Below are 20,053 nucleotides of genomic sequence, written 5' to 3' on the forward strand. Positions count from 1 at the left end.
AATAAAACTGGAAAATGAAGAGCTCTTGGCATGGGATATTGTTCGTGCCAAACGTCCTTATTCATATGCATTCATATTTTTTTGTCTAAGTAAGGTTTTGGTAGTCCCAAGTCCCATATGCAAGTTCATATCCCCTCAGTTCCAATCTAGTGCCATTGGAAGCAATCAATCCTCGGAGAATGCACAATTAAAGAAATAGCCAGTTTGGATAGTACTATGTGGTACTTTAACCTCACCAGTGACCATAAGCAATGCTCAAATGCATGACAAATGCAACTTTAAAAATCTGCCAAAAATCCAAAATCCCCAGGTACCAACATATTTTGCTTGATGTTTGTAGACCTCATTAACATCTATCCAACACATCTTTGGGTGATTTTTTGGAGTCCCCCCACGCAAGTTATTACGGCCTAAATTTGGTACAAACAGCAAAAATTAAAATTTCAGGGTTTAATGGCCAGTGGTGGGACTTCACATAATTTGGAAGGCTAAGGTTCTTACAGCAATACTTACATTTTAGGACCCACATCCCCTACAGGGTAAAGGGTTACGCTGAAGTTCAAATAAAACTCGTCAGTTACCCATCATCTGGCAATTTACCAGAAGTGAGTAAGGTGCTACTGGTATTTTGTTTTGAAAAGCCCTGTTCAATATGAGTAGAACGAGATTCTACACATGATGGTAGCGTCTAAATTGCACCCAGGGTGATTTTTTTTGGTCAAGGTCCCGTTCTCACTTTAGGTTGACCTTTTAAAAAAAATAATAAAATAATGGCTGAACTCAGCGTGTCTGAAAACCCCCAGGTGAACTTTTCTAGGAGACGGACGGGCAACGGCACTGGTTGAGTTGGAATGAAATGACCCATATTTATTATACCATAATTTAAACATTATAATATCATTGTTGTACAGTCTAACTTACAGTTTGATATAATACAGATTTCTGAGAATTATGTTTAGCCATAAAGCACAGATGCACATATGGCAAGCAATCTTATGATATCACAAGCACAGCAACAGACCTCACCATCACCACATATAGTAAGAACTACAGTCCCTACATCTCTTCAAATGATAATTCCTTAAAACATTTAAGAATACATACGGACAAAAAATTCAGCATTACAAACAGATCTGCAAACACCTGCTGAATGCATTAACAGAAAAGGAGACCCGACAGCTGACTAACACATACTTCATGATCTTTTGCAAAAAATTATGACTTCCCTCAAAACCTCAGCACATTTGGCCCACACTTGTTGACCTGACCCAGACGTACAGTCCTGTGCTATTCATTCTCCAGGAAGACACCTGATTATCAATCCACTGTACTCTGCACCCCCAAGTTGCATGAGAGAAAGCCACACCCACCAGTAATATTTTTATGAGCAATTTTGAAAACTATAAAAATGCACTTCAGAAGACTGCCTTTTCTACTTCTGGCAACCAACGCAGGATATTTCAGGATGAAAACTTGACTTAATACCACCTGCTGATTGCAGACAAAACTAAATGTGAATGCTGCGATGACACATTTATAGTAAAATCAGGAGTTAAATGAGGTGCTTAGGCCTAATTAATTTATTTATTAGGCAGGATGCCTTTATCCAGAAGTAAAATATCTGTCTATGGATATTAGTCTGCTGACCCGCTGAACTTCGTACATCAACTGTGTCTCTCTAAAAACCCCATGCATGGCCCCATGTCTAAGCATTAGTAAAATACGAATTTAAAAAAGGTCAATGTTGTTCATATCTTTACTAATGAAAGAGGAGTGTGATTTTTTGTTTTGTTTTAATGGCATATATTAAATGGCAATAAAAAAGAGCAATTTACTACTTGGGGGGGACAAGGATGTATGGAATTTATGCAATTAACCCAATTAAACCAGCACAGACAAATGACCTTAAAACTGACAGTTATGCAACGCTTTCTCAGTATGTTTGAATGAAATGAACAATAGTATGCTGGACTTTATGCCAGGCATAACAGATTTTCAGGTGTTCATTCCTTAACTACCCTTTCAATATGATCTTTTTTTAATATTATATTTTGTAGTGAATTTAGGCTAAAACTACAAGCTCTTTTGCATATGAAAACCTGTTAAAACAATTACGCAGTCAATTCCCTGTGTAGTATTAAAAAGTCCTTATTCTGAAGGGGAAAATGATATTAATGGAGGCTACATAACTCTCCTAATGATAATGAAATGTCTATGCATATCTTCCAACCAGTTCCCAAGTGGAGGAGATGGATAGCTCATAAAAAACCTCTGCAGAGGATGACAGCTCTAGAGTTAACCAGAACCATAGTCCTGAGCATCTGTGAAACATCTGATTAACTCCCTTGGCAGCATGCTAATCTAAATATCACCTTGCTATTCTACTGCTGAGCCTTACAGTACTACTTTTCACCTCTCTGTCTCACACTTAGGGTGTGTTGCATAGCATGCTGCTGAAAGTAAAGTATGCAGTCATGACCTTGTTAACTTCAATAGAAATCTGATGCCTCGTAAAAAAAACTTTGATAAAGTTAAACATACAAAGCTACATTCGTGTGTTTAAAAATACTGTGCTAAGGAGCAAGGTATTAAGTAAAATGCTATCTTGTAAAAGTTGTATCTTACAAGTCATGTAAGGGCATTAACCAAGTTTAATGTAACTAATTGTAAAAGGTCTTCAATTGTTACAGAATATCATGCTTGTTTAACTATGATAACATCGCCTACTGTTGCTCCTCCAGCAGTTTGCTTATTGATGTCATTTTGTTTTCAAATAAAAGCACTATTGTTATGATATTCTGTTCATGTTTTGTAGCATTACTGAGCATTGGCACAGACCTCAAATAAATCATTGTATTTATTTAATCTGACAAATGTCATGGCAGATTCCTTGACAATTCCCTATATTAAATAAATGCATGTCAGTTTCCATCATGCATTTCAATGTGAGTTTCACTTGGACTTGAAGACACAGACGTGACATAAAAACATACAAAAGTACAAAGCTTCCCAGCCTGCATTCAGCCACATTCACTCCCATAAACCAGGGCAGTGCCAGAGCTTAGCAATGTAAAAGAACATTAAGAAATATCAAACCACTTATGGTTTCACTGTTTTCACATAGAGTACCAAATATCTTATCAGATTTAAAAGCACACCTGAATCATGTCTAACTGCCAAGTACATATGGTACACCAGAGTGCACATATGTACCCATCTCCCCTCGAAACTGCCTAGTGGATGTATAAGATACATCAATACGAAATACCACATAAAACACGTGGCATTTTTTTTTTACTGTTGCAGTGGCACCGGTTACACAATGGTGTACCAGACATACTGATGGGTTTAGACAGGATTGTGGAATGCCACAGGGGGCTTTAAACTTGGGAGTTTTATAAAGATACCAGTATGTGATAACAAGATGTTAGAGTTTCAATTGGTAAGGCCACATACTGTGAACTGTTACAAAAAAGTGCCCTTTGGATGAGACGTAAAAACAAGGCCCTATTAAAAAGTCACTGCCGAGCAGTAGTTGATGCAAAGTTCACTCCCTAGTCTGTGCAAGTTGCTTTAGATAAGTGACTAATTAATAATAACAGTATCTTAACCATTCAATAAATATTTTCTTTCTACTAAGTTTGCAAAAAACATATACTTGGAATTCAACAGAAACATTATTTTGGCCTTCACGTGACATTTATATTCTGTGTTTTGGTGTGTTAACTAATGCTTAAAAGTATATACAAAATATCTCACTAAATAATGATCCTTGGCGTTTTAAAAGATCCAAGATCGAATTTTCCTCCATTTGCAACCCTGGCATGTTGATGCCTACAGACTACTTCACTGCAATGCTGCCTGAGCTTCCCCATTGGAAAAATAGACAGGCGAGTTCTGAATGCTTGAGACTACCATTGAGTTTTGTTATGTTGTCTCTTTTTATGTAAACAATCCCAATAACATACAGCAGGATACAAAACTGTTTCCAAAGCTTTCAAAGTTGTCCTGCTAATTTACAACAGTAATTTACCACAATTGAATTCTGCTTTGTTTCATAGATATGCAAGTAGGGGCTGGAATGTCAGAACTGCACAGAAACTGACGCGATACTTCACATTCCATGGCTCTCTTAGCTCTCTCTCTTTCACAACACACTTACTCCCAAAGATATTTCTAACCAATACCCCAATCAGTCCTAAAAGCAATTTTTACTGTTTGTTCCTGTCTGTAGATCTGTTCTTGAATTCCATTTGATTTACAACACTGACAATTGAAGAGATGGTTAGAGTCAATACTGTTTAGTGCTGATATATCCTCTGTGCCAACACAAACTTAATTGATCAATTGTAATCTATTTGTTGCAAATCAAGGCTGTACATTTATTTATTAATATGCACAGGAATCTGGGTCATTCCAGTGCAAGGTTTTGGTTGAATAATGCTTTGAGGGTTGTACAACATGACATGGCAGCTGAACTAAACCCCCCCATTTCACACGTGTCCTGCATATTTGTCAGCAGTCATGCAGCTGCTGTTCCTGATGAAGAGGTTCTATTAATACCTTAAGCCTCTTTTTTTCTACTGAAAGGGTGGTTGCCTGGGCGGGTCCCACAGGAAATGATCGTACTGGCACACAGAAACACTTTTCCTATCTCTTTCTCCAACAGCTGCAAATGTCCAAGCACAGCAAACCAAAAAATGGGATATGGGTCAGGTTTCCAGGGTTGTGCACTAAGTGGATATTCCATAATGGCACACTGAACACATTCCTTATGAAACACCAACTTTAAAGTATAGTTTGTGCAAATTAAACTAGTGTTGCTCAGACTTAAATATATTGCTATTCAAAGTGAAGCTTTACTGGTCAAAAAAGTTAAACTATTTCAAAGCAAATGTGGTTCACCTTTATTAATGCATTAATCAGCAAAGCCAAATTAATGAGCCTTTAAAAAAGGCTTTTAGAATGAGTCAGAAAATCATGTTGAAAACATCTGATGAAGATTCATTGCGGTTTTGAATGCAGTGGATAAGATGCAGGAAGCTACAGTAGCTGTTTACGACAGTAAAAAAAAAATAAATAAATAAATAATACAAATTGCCATGGTAAAAGCACTGCAATAAGAATACTAAAAACATGGTAAAGAAAAGGTAAGTATCATAAATCACAATTGGTAAAGCCAGTTAAACATGGTAAACGTTACATTTGTTAAATGCATAGTGTAACCATGAGAAAAACATGAAATTACTATGCAAATTCAGAAAGTTGAACAAATCCTTGTTTGCCTGGTATGATTCCATAAGCAACAAGCGTTGGCATAAAACAGAAAGAGGAGACATACATGGCACTGCTATATCAGAAAATCATTCCTGTATCAATGTCAGATAAAAAAAAAAAAAAACACCATGCTTTTATCACATTGTGTTAATAACATGTGTCTTTCTTACCTATGTACGTAATGCAGCTGATGAACAGAGTCAATTGCTAGCACCATTTCTGCCAGGTAAAAACGTGCCATGTCCTCAGGCAACCGGTCCTCAAACTTACTGAGCAGTGTAAGGAGGTCACCACCCACGTAGTAGTCCATAACAAGGTACTGGAAGAGCAAGGAAAACGTTTTAAACACCACAAACAATAATGGTCACAAAGGGATATAAAAAGTCCTTCTTAGGTTACCATTTTCCTAAGTATCTAATTTCTCAGATGTTTAAAATCTGTGTGTTCTGTGATTCTCTATTTTCAGTTTATGCTTTGATTGTTTTTCCCTATTACAGCAAAAATAATTTTTTTTTTGAGAAGACTCAAAGCTGCTTTTAATAGTTGTTGTTTGCCTAATACCCCTTTCACACAGATGAGTTATGATGACTGAGAACTGGCACTGAAGCAGCATTTTGGTCTGTGTGAATTACCTGTACCGTCACAGGAGTCATATTTTATGCTGTCTCAGGGTGGTTCAGAGACAGCAGTAAACCATCTTAACTCCTGTGTGAAAGGCTATGCTGGCACTGAAGCGCTATAGTCAACATCCCATGTGACTGTATACTGGATGTGTTGGGTATTTTTTTTTTTTTTTTTTTTTTTTTTTTTTTTTTTTTTTTTTTTTTTTTTTTTTTTTTTTTTTTTTTTTTTTTTTTTTTTTTTTTTTTTTTTTTTTTTTTTTTTTTTTTTTTTTTTTTTTTTTTTTTTTTTTTTTTTTTTTTTTTTTTTTTTTTTTTTTTTTTTTTTTTTTTTTTTTTTTTTTTTTTTTTTTTTTTTTTTTTTTTTTTTTTTTTTTTTTTTTTTTTTTTCTTTTTTTTTTTTTTTTTTTTTTGTTTTTTTTTTTTTTTTTTTTTTTTTTTTTTTTTTTTTTTTTTTTTTTTTTTTTTTTTTGTTTTTTTTTTTTTTTTTTTTTTTTTTTTTTTTTTTTTTTTTTTTTTTTTTTTTTTTTTTTTTTTTTTTTTTTTTTTTTTTTTTTTTTTTTTTTTTTTTTTTTTTTTTTTTTTTTTTTTTTTTTTTTTTTTTTTTTTTTTTTTTTTTTTTTTTTTTTTTTTTTTTTTTTTTTTTTTTTTTGTTTTTTTTTTTTTTTTTTTTTTTTTTTTTTTTTTTTTTTTTTTTTTTTTTTTTTTTTTTTTTTTTTTTTTTTTTTTTTTTTTTTTTTTTTTTTTTTTTTTTTTTTTTTTTTTTTTTTTTTTTTTTTTTTTTTTTTTTTTTTTTTTTTTTTTTTTTTTTTTTTTTTTTTTTTTTTTTTTTTTTTTTTTTTTTTTTTTTTTTTTTTTTTTTTTTTTTTTTTTTTTTTTTTTTTGTTTTTTTTTTTTTTTTTTTTTTTTTTTTTTTTTTTTTTTTTTTTTTTTTTTTTTTTTTTTTTTTTTTTTTTTTTTTTTTTTTTTTTTTTTTTTTTTTTTTTTTTTTTTTTTTTTTTTTTTTTTTTTTTTTTTTTTTTTTTTTTTTTTTTTTTTTTTTTTTTTTTTTTTTTTTTTTTTTTTTTTTTTTTTTTTTTTTTTTTTTTTTTTTTTTTTTTTTTTTTTTTTTTTTTTTTTTTTTTTTTTTTTTTTTTTTTTTTTTTTTTTTTTTTTTTTTTTTTTTTTTTTTTTTTTTTTTTTTTTTTTTTTTTTTTTTTTTTTTTTTTTTTTTTTTTTTTTTTTTTTTTTTTTTTTTTTTTTTTTTTTTTTTTTTTTTTTTTTTTTTTTTTTTTTTTTTTTTTTTTTTTTTTTTTTTTTTTTTTTTTTTTTTTTTTTTTTTTTTTTTTTTTTTTTTTTTTTTTTTTTTTTTTGTTTTTTTTTTTTTTTTTTTTTTTTTTTTTTTTTTTTTTTTTTTTTTTTTTTTTTTTTTTTTTTTTTTTTTTTTTTTTTTTTTTTTTTTTTTTTTTTTTTTTTTTTTTTTTTTTTTTTTTTTTTTTTTTTTTTTTTTTTTTTTTTTTTTTTTTTTTTTTTTTTTTTTTTTTTTTTTTTTTTTTTTTTTTTTTTTTTTTTTTTTTTTTTTTTTTTTTTTTTTTTTTTTTTTTTTTTTTTTTTTTTTTTTTTTTTTTTTTTTTTTTTTTTTTTTTTTTTTTTTTTTTTTTTTTTTTTTTTTTTTTTTTTTTTTTTTTTTTTTTTTTTTTTTTTTTTTTTTTTTTTTTTTTTTTTTTTTTTTTTTTTTTTTTTTTTTTTTTTTTTTTTTTTTTTTTTTTTTTTTTTTTTTTTTTTTTTTTTTTTTTTTTTTTTTTTTTTTTTTTTTTTTTTTTTTTTTTTTTTTTTTTTTTTTTTTTTTTTTTTTTTTTTTTTTTTTTTTTTTTTTTTTTTTTTTTTTTTTTTTTTTTTTTTTTTTTTTTTTTTTTTTTTTTTTTTTTTTTTTTTTTTTTTTTTTTTTTTTTTTTTTTTTTTTTTTTTTTTTTTTTTTTTTTTTTTTTTTTTTTTTTTTTTTTTTTTTTTTTTTTTTTTTTTTTTTTTTTTTTTTTTTTTTTTTTTTTTTTTTTTTTTTTTTTTTTTTTTTTTTTTTTTTTTTTTTTTTTTTTTTTTTTTTTTTTTTTTTTTTTTTTTTTTTTTTTTTTTTTTTTTTTTTTTTTTTTTTTTTTTTTTTTTTTTTTTTTTTTTTTTTTTTTTTTTTTTTTTTTTTTTTTTTTTTTTTTTTTTTTTTTTTTTTTTTTTTTTTTTTTTTTTTTTTTTTTTTTTTTTTTTTTTTTTTTTTTTTTTTTTTTTTTTTTTTTTTTTTTTTTTTTTTTTTTTTTTTTTTTTTTTTTTTTTTTTTTTTTTTTTTTTTTTTTTTTTTTTTTTTTTTTTTTTTTTTTTTTTTTTTTTTTTTTTTTTTTTTTTTTTTTTTTTTTTTTTTTTTTTTTTTTTTTTTTTTTTTTTTTTTTTTTTTTTTTTTTTTTTTTTTTTTTTTTTTTTTTTTTTTTTTTTTTTTTTTTTTTTTTTTTTTTTTTTTTTTTTTTTTTTTTTTTTTTTTTTTTTTTTTTTTTTTTTTTTTTTTTTTTTTTTTTTTTTTTTTTTTTTTTTTTTTTTTTTTTTTTTTTTTTTTTTTTTTTTTTTTTTTTTTTTTTTTTTTTTTTTTTTTTTTTTTTTTTTTTTTTTTTTTTTTTTTTTTTTTTTTTTTTTTTTTTTTTTTTTTTTTTTTTTTTTTTTTTTTTTTTTTTTTTTTTTTTTTTTTTTTTTTTTTTTTTTTTTTTTTTTTTTTTTTTTTTTTTTTTTTTTTTTTTTTTTTTTTTTTTTTTTTTTTTTTTTTTTTTTTTTTTTTTTTTTTTTTTTTTTTTTTTTTTTTTTTTTTTTTTTTTTTTTTTTTTTTTTTTTTTTTTTTTTTTTTTTTTTTTTTTTTTTTTTTTTTTTTTTTTTTTTTTTTTTTTTTTTTTTTTTTTTTTTTTTTTTTTTTTTTTTTTTTTTTTTTTTTTTTTTTTTTTTTTTTTTTTTTTTTTTTTTTTTTTTTTTTTTTTTTTTTTTTTTTTTTTTTTTTTTTTTTTTTTTTTTTTTTTTTTTTTTTTTTTTTTTTTTTTTTTTTTTTTTTTTTTTTTTTTTTTTTTTTTTTTTTTTTTTTTTTTTTTTTTTTTTTTTTTTTTTTTTTTTTTTTTTTTTTTTTTTTTTTTTTTTTTTTTTTTTTTTTTTTTTTTTTTTTTTTTTTTTTTTTTTTTTTTTTTTTTTTTTTTTTTTTTTTTTTTTTTTTTTTTTTTTTTTTTTTTTTTTTTTTTTTTTTTTTTTTTTTTTTTTTTTTTTTTTTTTTTTTTTTTTTTTTTTTTTTTTTTTTTTTTTTTTTTTTTTTTTTTTTTTTTTTTTTTTTTTTTTTTTTTTTTTTTTTTTTTTTTTTTTTTTTTTTTTTTTTTTTTTTTTTTTTTTTTTTTTTTTTTTTTTTTTTTTTTTTTTTTTTTTTTTTTTTTTTTTTTTTTTTTTTTTTTTTTTTTTTTTTTTTTTTTTTTTTTTTTTTTTTTTTTTTTTTTTTTTTTTTTTTTTTTTTTTTTTTTTTTTTTTTTTTTTTTTTTTTTTTTTTTTTTTTTTTTTTTTTTTTTTTTTTTTTTTTTTTTTTTTTTTTTTTTTTTTTTTTTTTTTTTTTTTTTTTTTTTTTTTTTTTTTTTTTTTTTTTTTTTTTTTTTTTTTTTTTTTTTTTTTTTTTTTTTTTTTTTTTTTTTTTTTTTTTTTTTTTTTTTTTTTTTTTTTTTTTTTTTTTTTTTTTTTTTTTTTTTTTTTTTTTTTTTTTTTTTTTTTTTTTTTTTTTTTTTTTTTTTTTTTTTTTTTTTTTTTTTTTTTTTTTTTTTTTTTTTTTTTTTTTTTTTTTTTTTTTTTTTTTTTTTTTTTTTTTTTTTTTTTTTTTTTTTTTTTTTTTTTTTTTTTTTTTTTTTTTTTTTTTTTTTTTTTTTTTTTTTTTTTTTTTTTTTTTTTTTTTTTTTTTTTTTTTTTTTTTTTTTTTTTTTTTTTTTTTTTTTTTTTTTTTTTTTTTTTTTTTTTTTTTTTTTTTTTTTTTTTTTTTTTTTTTTTTTTTTTTTTTTTTTTTTTTTTTTTTTTTTTTTTTTTTTTTTTTTTTTTTTTTTTTTTTTTTTTTTTTTTTTTTTTTTTTTTTTTTTTTTTTTTTTTTTTTTTTTTTTTTTTTTTTTTTTTTTTTTTTTTTTTTTTTTTTTTTTTTTTTTTTTTTTTTTTTTTTTTTTTTTTTTTTTTTTTTTTTTTTTTTTTTTTTTTTTTTTTTTTTTTTTTTTTTTTTTTTTTTTTTTTTTTTTTTTTTTTTTTTTTTTTTTTTTTTTTTTTTTTTTTTTTTTTTTTTTTTTTTTTTTTTTTTTTTTTTTTTTTTTTTTTTTTTTTTTTTTTTTTTTTTTTTTTTTTTTTTTTTTTTTTTTTTTTTTTTTTTTTTTTTTTTTTTTTTTTTTTTTTTTTTTTTTTTTTTTTTTTTTTTTTTTTTTTTTTTTTTTTTTTTTTTTTTTTTTTTTTTTTTTTTTTTTTTTTTTTTTTTTTTTTTTTTTTTTTTTTTTTTTTTTTTTTTTTTTTTTTTTTTTTTTTTTTTTTTTTTTTTTTTTTTTTTTTTTTTTTTTTTTTTTTTTTTTTTTTTTTTTTTTTTTTTTTTTTTTTTTTTTTTTTTTTTTTTTTTTTTTTTTTTTTTTTTTTTTTTTTTTTTTTTTTTTTTTTTTTTTTTTTTTTTTTTTTTTTTTTTTTTTTTTTTTTTTTTTTTTTTTTTTTTTTTTTTTTTTTTTTTTTTTTTTTTTTTTTTTTTTTTTTTTTTTTTTTTTTTTTTTTTTTTTTTTTTTTTTTTTTTTTTTTTTTTTTTTTTTTTTTTTTTTTTTTTTTTTTTTTTTTTTTTTTTTTTTTTTTTTTTTTTTTTTTTTTTTTTTTTTTTTTTTTTTTTTTTTTTTTTTTTTTTTTTTTTTTTTTTTTTTTTTTTTTTTTTTTTTTTTTTTTTTTTTTTTTTTTTTTTTTTTTTTTTTTTTTTTTTTTTTTTTTTTTTTTTTTTTTTTTTTTTTTTTTTTTTTTTTTTTTTTTTTTTTTTTTTTTTTTTTTTTTTTTTTTTTTTTTTTTTTTTTTTTTTTTTTTTTTTTTTTTTTTTTTTTTTTTTTTTTTTTTTTTTTTTTTTTTTTTTTTTTTTTTTTTTTTTTTTTTTTTTTTTTTTTTTTTTTTTTTTTTTTTTTTTTTTTTTTTTTTTTTTTTTTTTTTTTTTTTTTTTTTTTTTTTTTTTTTTTTTTTTTTTTTTTTTTTTTTTTTTTTTTTTTTTTTTTTTTTTTTTTTTTTTTTTTTTTTTTTTTTTTTTTTTTTTTTTTTTTTTTTTTTTTTTTTTTTTTTTTTTTTTTTTTTTTTTTTTTTTTTTTTTTTTTTTTTTTTTTTTTTTTTTTTTTTTTTTTTTTTTTTTTTTTTTTTTTTTTTTTTTTTTTTTTTTTTTTTTTTTTTTTTTTTTTTTTTTTTTTTTTTTTTTTTTTTTTTTTTTTTTTTTTTTTTTTTTTTTTTTTTTTTTTTTTTTTTTTTTTTTTTTTTTTTTTTTTTTTTTTTTTTTTTTTTTTTTTTTTTTTTTTTTTTTTTTTTTTTTTTTTTTTTTTTTTTTTTTTTTTTTTTTTTTTTTTTTTTTTTTTTTTTTTTTTTTTTTTTTTTTTTTTTTTTTTTTTTTTTTTTTTTTTTTTTTTTTTTTTTTTTTTTTTTTTTTTTTTTTTTTTTTTTTTTTTTTTTTTTTTTTTTTTTTTTTTTTTTTTTTTTTTTTTTTTTTTTTTTTTTTTTTTTTTTTTTTTTTTTTTTTTTTTTTTTTTTTTTTTTTTTTTTTGTTTTTTTTTTTTTTTTTTTTTTTTTTTTTTTTTTTTTTTTTTTTTTTTTTTTTTTTTTTTTTTTTTTTTTTTTTTTTTTTTTTTTTTTTTTTTTTTTTTTTTTTTTTTTTTTTTTTTTTTTTTTTTTTTTTTTTTTTTTTTTTTTTTTTTTTTTTTTTTTTTTTTTTTTTTTTTTTTTTTTTTTTTTTTTTTTTTTTTTTTTTTTTTTTTTTTTTTTTTTTTTTTTTTTTTTTTTTTTTTTTTTTTTTTTTTTTTTTTTTTTTTTTTTTTTTTTTTTTTTTTTTTTTTTTTTTTTTTTTTTTTTTTTTTTTTTTTTTTTTTTTTTTTTTTTTTTTTTTTTTTTTTTTTTTTTTTTTTTTTTTTTTTTTTTTTTTTTTTTTTTTTTTTTTTTTTTTTTTTTTTTTTTTTTTTTTTTTTTTTTTTTTTTTTTTTTTTTTTTTTTTTTTTTTTTTTTTTTTTTTTTTTTTTTTTTTTTTTTTTTTTTTTTTTTTTTTTTTTTTTTTTTTTTTTTTTTTTTGTTTTTTTTTTTTTTTTTTTTTTTTTTTTTTTTTTTTTTTTTTTTTTTTTTTTTTTTTTTTTTTTTTTTTTTTTTTTTTTTTTTTTTTTTTTTTTTTTTTTTTTTTTTTTTTTTTTTTTTTTTTTTTTTTTTTTTTTTTTTTTTTTTTTTTTTTTTTTTTTTTTTTTTTTTTTTTTTTTTTTTTTTTTTTTTTTTTTTTTTTTTTTTTTTTTTTTTTTTTTTTTTTTTTTTTTTTTTTTTTTTTTTTTTTTTTTTTTTTTTTTTTTTTTTTTTTTTTTTTTTTTTTTTTTTTTTTTTTTTTTTTTTTTTTTTTTTTTTTTTTTTTTTTTTTTTTTTTTTTTTTTTTTTTTTTTTTTTTTTTTTTTTTTTTTTTTTTTTTTTTTTTTTTTTTTTTTTTTTTTTTTTTTTTTTTTTTTTTTTTTTTTTTTTTTTTTTTTTTTTTTTTTTTTTTTTTTTTTTTTTTTGTTTTTTTTTTTTTTTTTTTTTTTTTTTTTTTTTTTTTTTTTTTTTTTTTTTTTTTTTTTTTTTTTTTTTTTTTTTTTTTTTTTTTTTTTTTTTTTTTTTTTTTTTTTTTTTTTTTTTTTTTTTTTTTTTTTTTTTTTTTTTTTTTTTTTTTTTTTTTTTTTTTTTTTTTTTTTTTTTTTTTATTTTTTTTTTTTTTTTTTTTTTTTTTTTTTTTTTTTTTTTTTTTTTTTTTTTTTTTTTTTTTTTTTTTTTTTTTTTTTTTTTTTTTTTTTTTTTTTTTTTTTTTTTTTTTTTTTTTTTTTTTTTTTTTTTTTTTTTTTTTTTTTTTTTTTTTTTTTTTTTTTTTTTTTTTTTTTTTTTTTTTTTTTTTTTTTTTTTTTTTTTTTTTTTTTTTTTTTTTTTTTTGAATTCACAAACAGAAGAGACATTGCATGATGCTGTAGTTTATGGGTGAATTGCCGTTGTCATGAAAACAACCTGTTGACTGACAGGTTTGAAAGTTTTACTCACATGACCCCTTTGGCTGTATTATACCAGCACAGATTGTGCAGCTTCGTGCTATGTGAACAGGTACTTTATAGAAGTTTTTTGACGTCTCTGAGACAGCTCAGTAGCGACATTGGTGTGTGAAAGGGGCTTTAGATTAGCGCTGTGCACTGAAGACTGCACAACACTAATATGCTTCTCTACCCTGCTTATCAGAAAATCTTTAAGGACTAAAGTGCCTTGCATCTAAAACAATGTGTCAAACTAGCCTTTAATGACCAATCAAAAGGACCATCTAGAAGTGTACTTCATAGACCAGTGATATAAAGATACTTTGGATATATATGAACTCTTGAGAGTGGGCCATAGAGAGATGGGGTCTTTACAAACATACTTGACTATACTTCTATTATTTAGCCAATTGGTTGGCATCACAGACCAATGGACTATTGGACTATGTAATGTTACCTTAAAGGTAGTCCAAGATTTCTGTGAGTATATCTTGTGCCTGTAACTGCTGGCGCCATGATATAATATTTAGATTTATTTCGCCTGGTAAACATTCCCGTCTAGCTTTGCCCCATTGTATTTACACACCCACATTAAAAAGCCTTTATGTTTGCAAATTAAGATGGTAAGGAAAGCTCTGCCCTTTGCAAACAATCCAAGCTTCCAGATACAGATGCACAATTTTGTTAAATTACATGCTTCCGAATTTAGTAGCAGTTTAACTGCACAGGAAGCAAATCTAAACAATCAAATTATTTTCCCAGCCATTTTCTCCTTACAAACAATTATAAGCTGGGCTCCTGCAAAACACTTGGCTTGGTAAGAATTTGCAAAGACCAAAACCAATATGTGTAGTTGGACATGGATTTAATATGACAGGACTGGTGTAAGTTTCTGTGTGTTGTTATGTGTTTAACAAAAAAGTGAAACATGATTCATTTGTATTTCCCAGATTCATGTTTCAAACATCAAAATAGGAAACACAGTGTATGTCATGCATTGTATCAAATTATGTCTTTTTGGTGTTTTGTGAAATAATATTTTAGCTCAGCTTCCAACAACAATCTGACATAAACGGCTCTTTGTGAAGGAACGTTATCGTTCTGTAATAAAATGCTGATCTAAAGCAGCCAGTCTGATTATTTGTGAAACAAGCTTTTTTTTTTTTTTTTTTTTTTTTTTAATTTAATATTTTTTTGCAGATTTGCCATTCAAGTTCAATAAAACTAAAATTCTGCTAATATGTAAGTAAATGAATGGTCAGATACTGTGCACCAATAGTGCAGTATAGTAAGCTTCATTTTTATAACATTTTACTGCATAATGTTGCATGCACTGTAAAAGCATTATTATACACAATAGTTGCTTTGATATTACCAGTATGAAACTGAAATTTAATGATTGACCCCATTGTTAATTATTCAACATAACGTGCACCCTGTGTATAACATATGCGTTAAAAACATATAGCCCTGTTCACACTTGCATCTTTATACTGTTATCGTTGCGGAACAGTATCACATCTGTTTACGCTGGGGTTGTTATCGGTGTCGTACCAATATAATTGCATCGACACGAAACCCAGACAACAGCAACTTCCATACTGGTACAGCTGCGATATAACTCGGAAGAGTACAAGTGTGAACAGGTAGATCGGTACAAAGTCAGAGGTGTCACAGGTGTTTGCTCGCAGCTTTAGTATACTCTATTGAGGTTTGGAGTTTTTAGGAAGTAAACACCCATACGGCAATGGTTACATTTCTAATTCAGGGAACCAGGGTTATGATAACAACCCAACGTTACATTTTGTAGTTGAAAGTGAATGTTAGGTTATGATCATTAACTTTTAAGGTCACTGCATCCATGAATGCAACAGGCTTCAATGAAAAATGAAAGTTGAAATGAATGAAAATAAAAATTCCAGGTATGTTATTTAAACAGTTGTAGCAACAGGCGGGGACGTGAAACACTATTTTTCGGAACCCCACTACTTACTCTTTAACTGCGCATGCACAGTTGAAGGTGTTCAGAAAAGTAACATTTTCTTATCAATTACTTGTTTTTATTCATCAGTCTTTTCTTTAGTGGACACTGGGCAACAGTGTAACAGACTTTATAAGTTTACTTTTTTTTTTTTTTTTTTTTTTTTTAATTTGAAAGACTCTTTAGAACACTCAACAGAAAAATGACCCTTTGCGCCCCACTTGACAGAAGTCCCCATAGAGAATCAGCAAAGTTGGTATAATATTTTGATGGCATGTTTTGAAATACTATTTCTGGTAAGAGCAATTGTGTAAGTGCGCATGCCTCTGACTTTGTACCGATCCGCCTGTCCACACTTGTACTGTTCTGAGTTATATATACACAGGGTGCACGTTATACTGAATACTTAACAGTAGGGTCAATCATTAAATTTCAGTTTCACACTGGTAATATCAAAGCAATTATTGTGTAGAATAATAATTTTACAGTGCACACATTATGTAGTAGAATGTTATGCTTACTATACTGCACTATTGGTGCACAGTATCTGACCATTCATTTACTTATCATGTATTAGTAGAATTTTAGTTTTACTGAACTTGAATGGCAAATCTGCAAAAAAATATCAAATTAAAAAAAAAAAAAAAAAAAAAAAGCTTGTTTCACAAATAACACCTTGTAACAATTATTTATTTATTTTTTTTTGGTTCCTGGGTAGTAAGTGTTTTTTCCTAATTGCTTATGCCTCAAAAGTATAGAAAATGGCTATTATTCCCCACAAACTTTGCTTTTGTGACCAGGACAGTAATATTTTGAAATGTACCTATTTTCCAGAACATTCCAGATAGATTCAGTGCTGAGTAAACTTGGAGTAACTTCTAGAACTTTCCAGTAATATAAATAGTTGTATAAATACAGGGGCCTTAAGCCAACCAGTTCAGTTTAGTTCCAGCTGCCTAAGTGGATACATATCTGCATTTTTCTGAGACGGCATCAAGAGGCTGCAATGGTGGCATTCCTGATGGGTCTCCAAGGCGGTTTTACCAAGTTTCCCTGCTATCTTTGCCTTTGGGACAGCAGGGACATCAAGGCGCACTACCACAGGCGGAACTGGCCACAGCGGATCGAGTTCTCGGGAGGAACAACGTCAAGTGGGATCCACTGGTGGACCCCCGGAAGGTGCTGATGCCACCACTGCACATCAAATTGGGCCTTATGAAACAATTCGTCAGAGCTCTAGATAAGGAGTCGGCAGCCTTCAGTACCTTCAGGACTTCTTCCCTAAGCTGTCTGAGGCAAAGGTCAAAGCCGGTGTCTTCATCGGACCACAGATAAAGAAGATTATGGAGTGCAATGAATTCCCCAAGAAGCTCACTAGTAAGGAGAAAGCGGCTTGGAACAGCTTTGTCGCAGTGGTTCTGGGCTTCCTGGGCAATCACAAGGCCGAAAACTATGTGGAGCTGGTTGAGACTCTGGTGAAGAACTACGGCACAATGGGTTGTAGGATGTCCCTCAAAGTCCATATCCTTGATGCTCATCTTGATAAATTCAAGGAGAACATGGGAGCATACTCGGAGGACCAAGGCGAGCGCTTCCACCAGGATGTACTGGACTTTGAACGCCGCTACCAAGGACAGTAATACGAGAACATGATGGGAGACTACATTTGGGGGCTGATTCGTGAAAGTGATTTACAGTATAATCGTAAATCTCGAAAAACTACTCGCTTCTAAATCTTTTGCAGTCATTTTTGTATTACTTTAGTATAAATACATGTTAATTTGAATTCATATGTTGTTTTTTTCTGACTATGTGAACGAAAAGACACAAATTTGCCCGTTTTCTCATTGGAAATAGGTACATTTCAAAATATCACTGTCCTGGTCACAAAAGCAAAGTTTGTGGGGAATAATAGCCATTTTCTATACTTTTGAGGCATAAGCAATTAGGAAATAACACTTACTACCCAGGAACAAAAATTGTGTTACATAGTGTAATCAGACTGATTGCTTTTGATCAGCATTTTATTACAGAACGATAACATTCCTTCTAAAGAGTCGTTTATGCCAGTAAGATATTGGAAGCAGAGCTGAAGTATTATTTTACAAAACACAAGAAAGACATAATTTGATACAATCAGGTACATATACTTTTTTTCCTATTTTGATGTTTGCATGACTCTATGAATTACAAATGAATCATGTTTCACTTTTTCGATAAACACATATAACACCACACAGAAACTTACACCAGTCCTGTCATGTTAAATCCATGTCCAACTACACATATTGGTTCTGATCTTTGCAAATTCTTACGAAGCCAAGCTTTTTTGCAGAAGCCCATCTTATAACTGTTTGTAAGGAGAAATGTATGGGTGAGTGTACCAAAGGGCAATATTGCATAACGACTGGAATGCTATAAGGATAAGCAGAAGGCTACCTTGAGCAATACCATATGGAACCCTACTAACAAGTAACTAGGAACTCGCCTCTATGCCTGTGTTGTAAGGGTCAAATGAGAAGCAGCCTTTAACAGTCCAGTTCCAAAACTGGGGTTTTAAGGATCCATGAGATTAGGTCTGTAGAACTTAGTGAAAGTATGAGGACTAGCCAACACCACTGCATTGCAAATGCCTTTGATAGATGGACCCTGAAATAAAGCCCACAATGTTGCCATGCCTCTGGTGGAATGGGCAGTGAGCTTTTCTGGAGGGGGCAAGTTGGCCAGCTCATAGGCAGTCCTGACTGTGTCTGCTATCCATTTGGCTAGCCTCTGCTTAGACAGGGCTTGACCATGGGACTTCACCCCAGAGCAGACAAAAAATTGTACGGGCTGCCTCCAACCTTTCGTCACGTCAATGTAGCACGCCAGGGCCCGCACTCGGCAGAGCGTATGAAGCTGTCGCTCTCTGTCAGAATGGAAATGAGGTGGATGAAAAGCCTCCGATTCCACAGACCAGTTGACATGGAATGCTGAGATTGTCTTCGGCAAAAAGGCAAAATTGGTACGGAGCATAACCTTTGTCCTAGCCTCTGTAAAACTTTTTTTTAGCAACAGTTTTAGCTAAGGAAAATGGCTGCATCTCACTCACCTACTTTGCGGAGGTGATAGCAAGCAACAAAGCCGCTCTGAGCGATACAAATTTCAGCACAGCTGAATTCATGAGTGCATTAATCACCACAATCAGACTCCAGCAAAGAACAATGTGGAACATTACTACTGCGAACACTCTGTTCAGTTCCAAACAGGTAGCTATTCTCTGCACTCTACTGTACTGTGCCATATAAATAATAATAATAATAATAATAATAATAATAATAATAATAATAATAATAATAATAATAATAATAATAAATAAATCTTGTGTTGAAAAGAATGTGAAAAGTTTAAAAAAACACATTTACTTCAGTCCACAATTACATTTAAAAATAGATATCCTATTTATTGTGTTTTCTGATCTCTGTATGTTGCTGACCTAGCTTGAACCGCACGTTTTATTGTGGAGGACTGTGCACCTAAGTGGAAAGATGTAGAGCAAGCTGTGAAAAAAACGGCATCATCATCTCCGGGGCCTAATGAAGTTCCGTACAGAGTGTACAAGAGTGCTTCAAATGAATCCTGTGGACATTGATGAGTGGCATGGGAAAAACAGGTTGTACCAAGAGTATGGTGCTTTTATAGTAAAAGAAAAAGATTCTACAATTCGGGCATTCTAGTTTCCCAGGATGTTTAGAACACATCAGCGTAATCTGGCAACAAATTCAATCAGCTAAAAAGGAGAGGAAGGCGCTCCCCATGTGACATTGCTGGATGTGTATAATGCATATGGTTCGGTGCCACAAGAACTTTTTTGCGCAGAATGAGATTTTTACTGCGTAACAATGACAATAAAAAATTTAGTGAAAGCCTACTTTGGTGATTTGTAATTTAGTTTTTCAACTTCAGAACTCTCTGATCAGGGTGCTAATTATTAGGGCTGTTCTGATTAACAGATTAATCATGCATTAAAAGTGCATTCTGGGTAGAGAGAAATGTGTGCTGCTATTTAGGGAAGTGCTAATTTGAAGCGCAAGCTCTCTCCGTGGAAGAGGCAGGACACTGAGGTTTTATTGACATATATAGAGGGGTTAAAGTTGTGTAAATATCATAACTGTTGTCTTGTTTTGTGCAAGGATTGCTGATCGTGTGCTACAGATGTATATATGTGTTTGGAACTGGAATATTTGTGTCTGTTGATTTAAAACATGTGTCTGCAAAGTTACTTGTGTGCATTGTAACCAGAGCTGTGGTAAAATCCAGCATGGCGCATTTATCCTGACCATGCGTGGCCCATTTATCCTAATCAACTGTCGATTTAGTTATAAACCTCAGTGTTGCTTGTTTCTGCGTCATAATGTTGCTGTTTAGGGGTTACCCCAGAGTGGTTAAACGGTACAAGTAACTGTGCTGCTCTGGCCCTTGAGACTTGTGTGACTGAGGTCCCTAAAACTGTTTTACTAGAGTAATAGGACAGAAAGCTAATATTTGTTACATTTATAAAAATACAAATAAATAAAAATTGTTTTAAAAAGACCAAATTAAAATTCCCATTGGGCTTATTTTTGTTTTTAGCTTCTGGTATTGATTTTTTAAGTATTACTATGCACGACAGCCACTACAAGATCACTGCCTTTATTAAAAATGTGCACAGATTAATCTACCCATTAATCAACTAATGCCCATAAATTAACCGATCAACATTTTTAATCGAGTGACAGCCCTTGTAATCATACATGTAGATTAATATAATAATGTCAGTGCTGTTGCGTGTTGGAAGCTTACTGGTTCTTGCCTTGACAAATAACCTTAAAACTATTTAAGGGTTTGAAATCCCAACATACAGAACTTCAAAGTGGGGTGGCTATGTAGCAGGAAACCTAAGA

At 24.5% G+C, this 20,053-nt stretch overlaps 1 protein-coding gene across 5 annotated transcripts in view; it reads right to left on the bottom strand.

Annotated features, from left to right (window-relative positions):
- Window positions 1–20,053, bottom strand: part of LOC121315989 (serine/threonine-protein kinase MRCK alpha-like) — a 207,675-nt gene that overhangs the window by 91,417 nt on the left and 96,205 nt on the right. For all 5 annotated transcript variants that reach the window (XM_041250646.1, XM_041250647.1, XM_041250649.1 and 2 more), the window contains exon 5: window positions 5,448–5,596. In XM_041250646.1, coding sequence (XP_041106580.1) covers window positions 5,448–5,596 — 149 coding nt within the window. The remainder of the gene's footprint in view (window positions 1–5,447; window positions 5,597–20,053) is intronic.

Source organism: Polyodon spathula, chromosome 5 (assembly GCF_017654505.1).
Source record: "Polyodon spathula isolate WHYD16114869_AA chromosome 5, ASM1765450v1, whole genome shotgun sequence".
NCBI classification, from domain to species: domain Eukaryota; kingdom Metazoa; phylum Chordata; class Actinopteri; order Acipenseriformes; family Polyodontidae; genus Polyodon; species Polyodon spathula.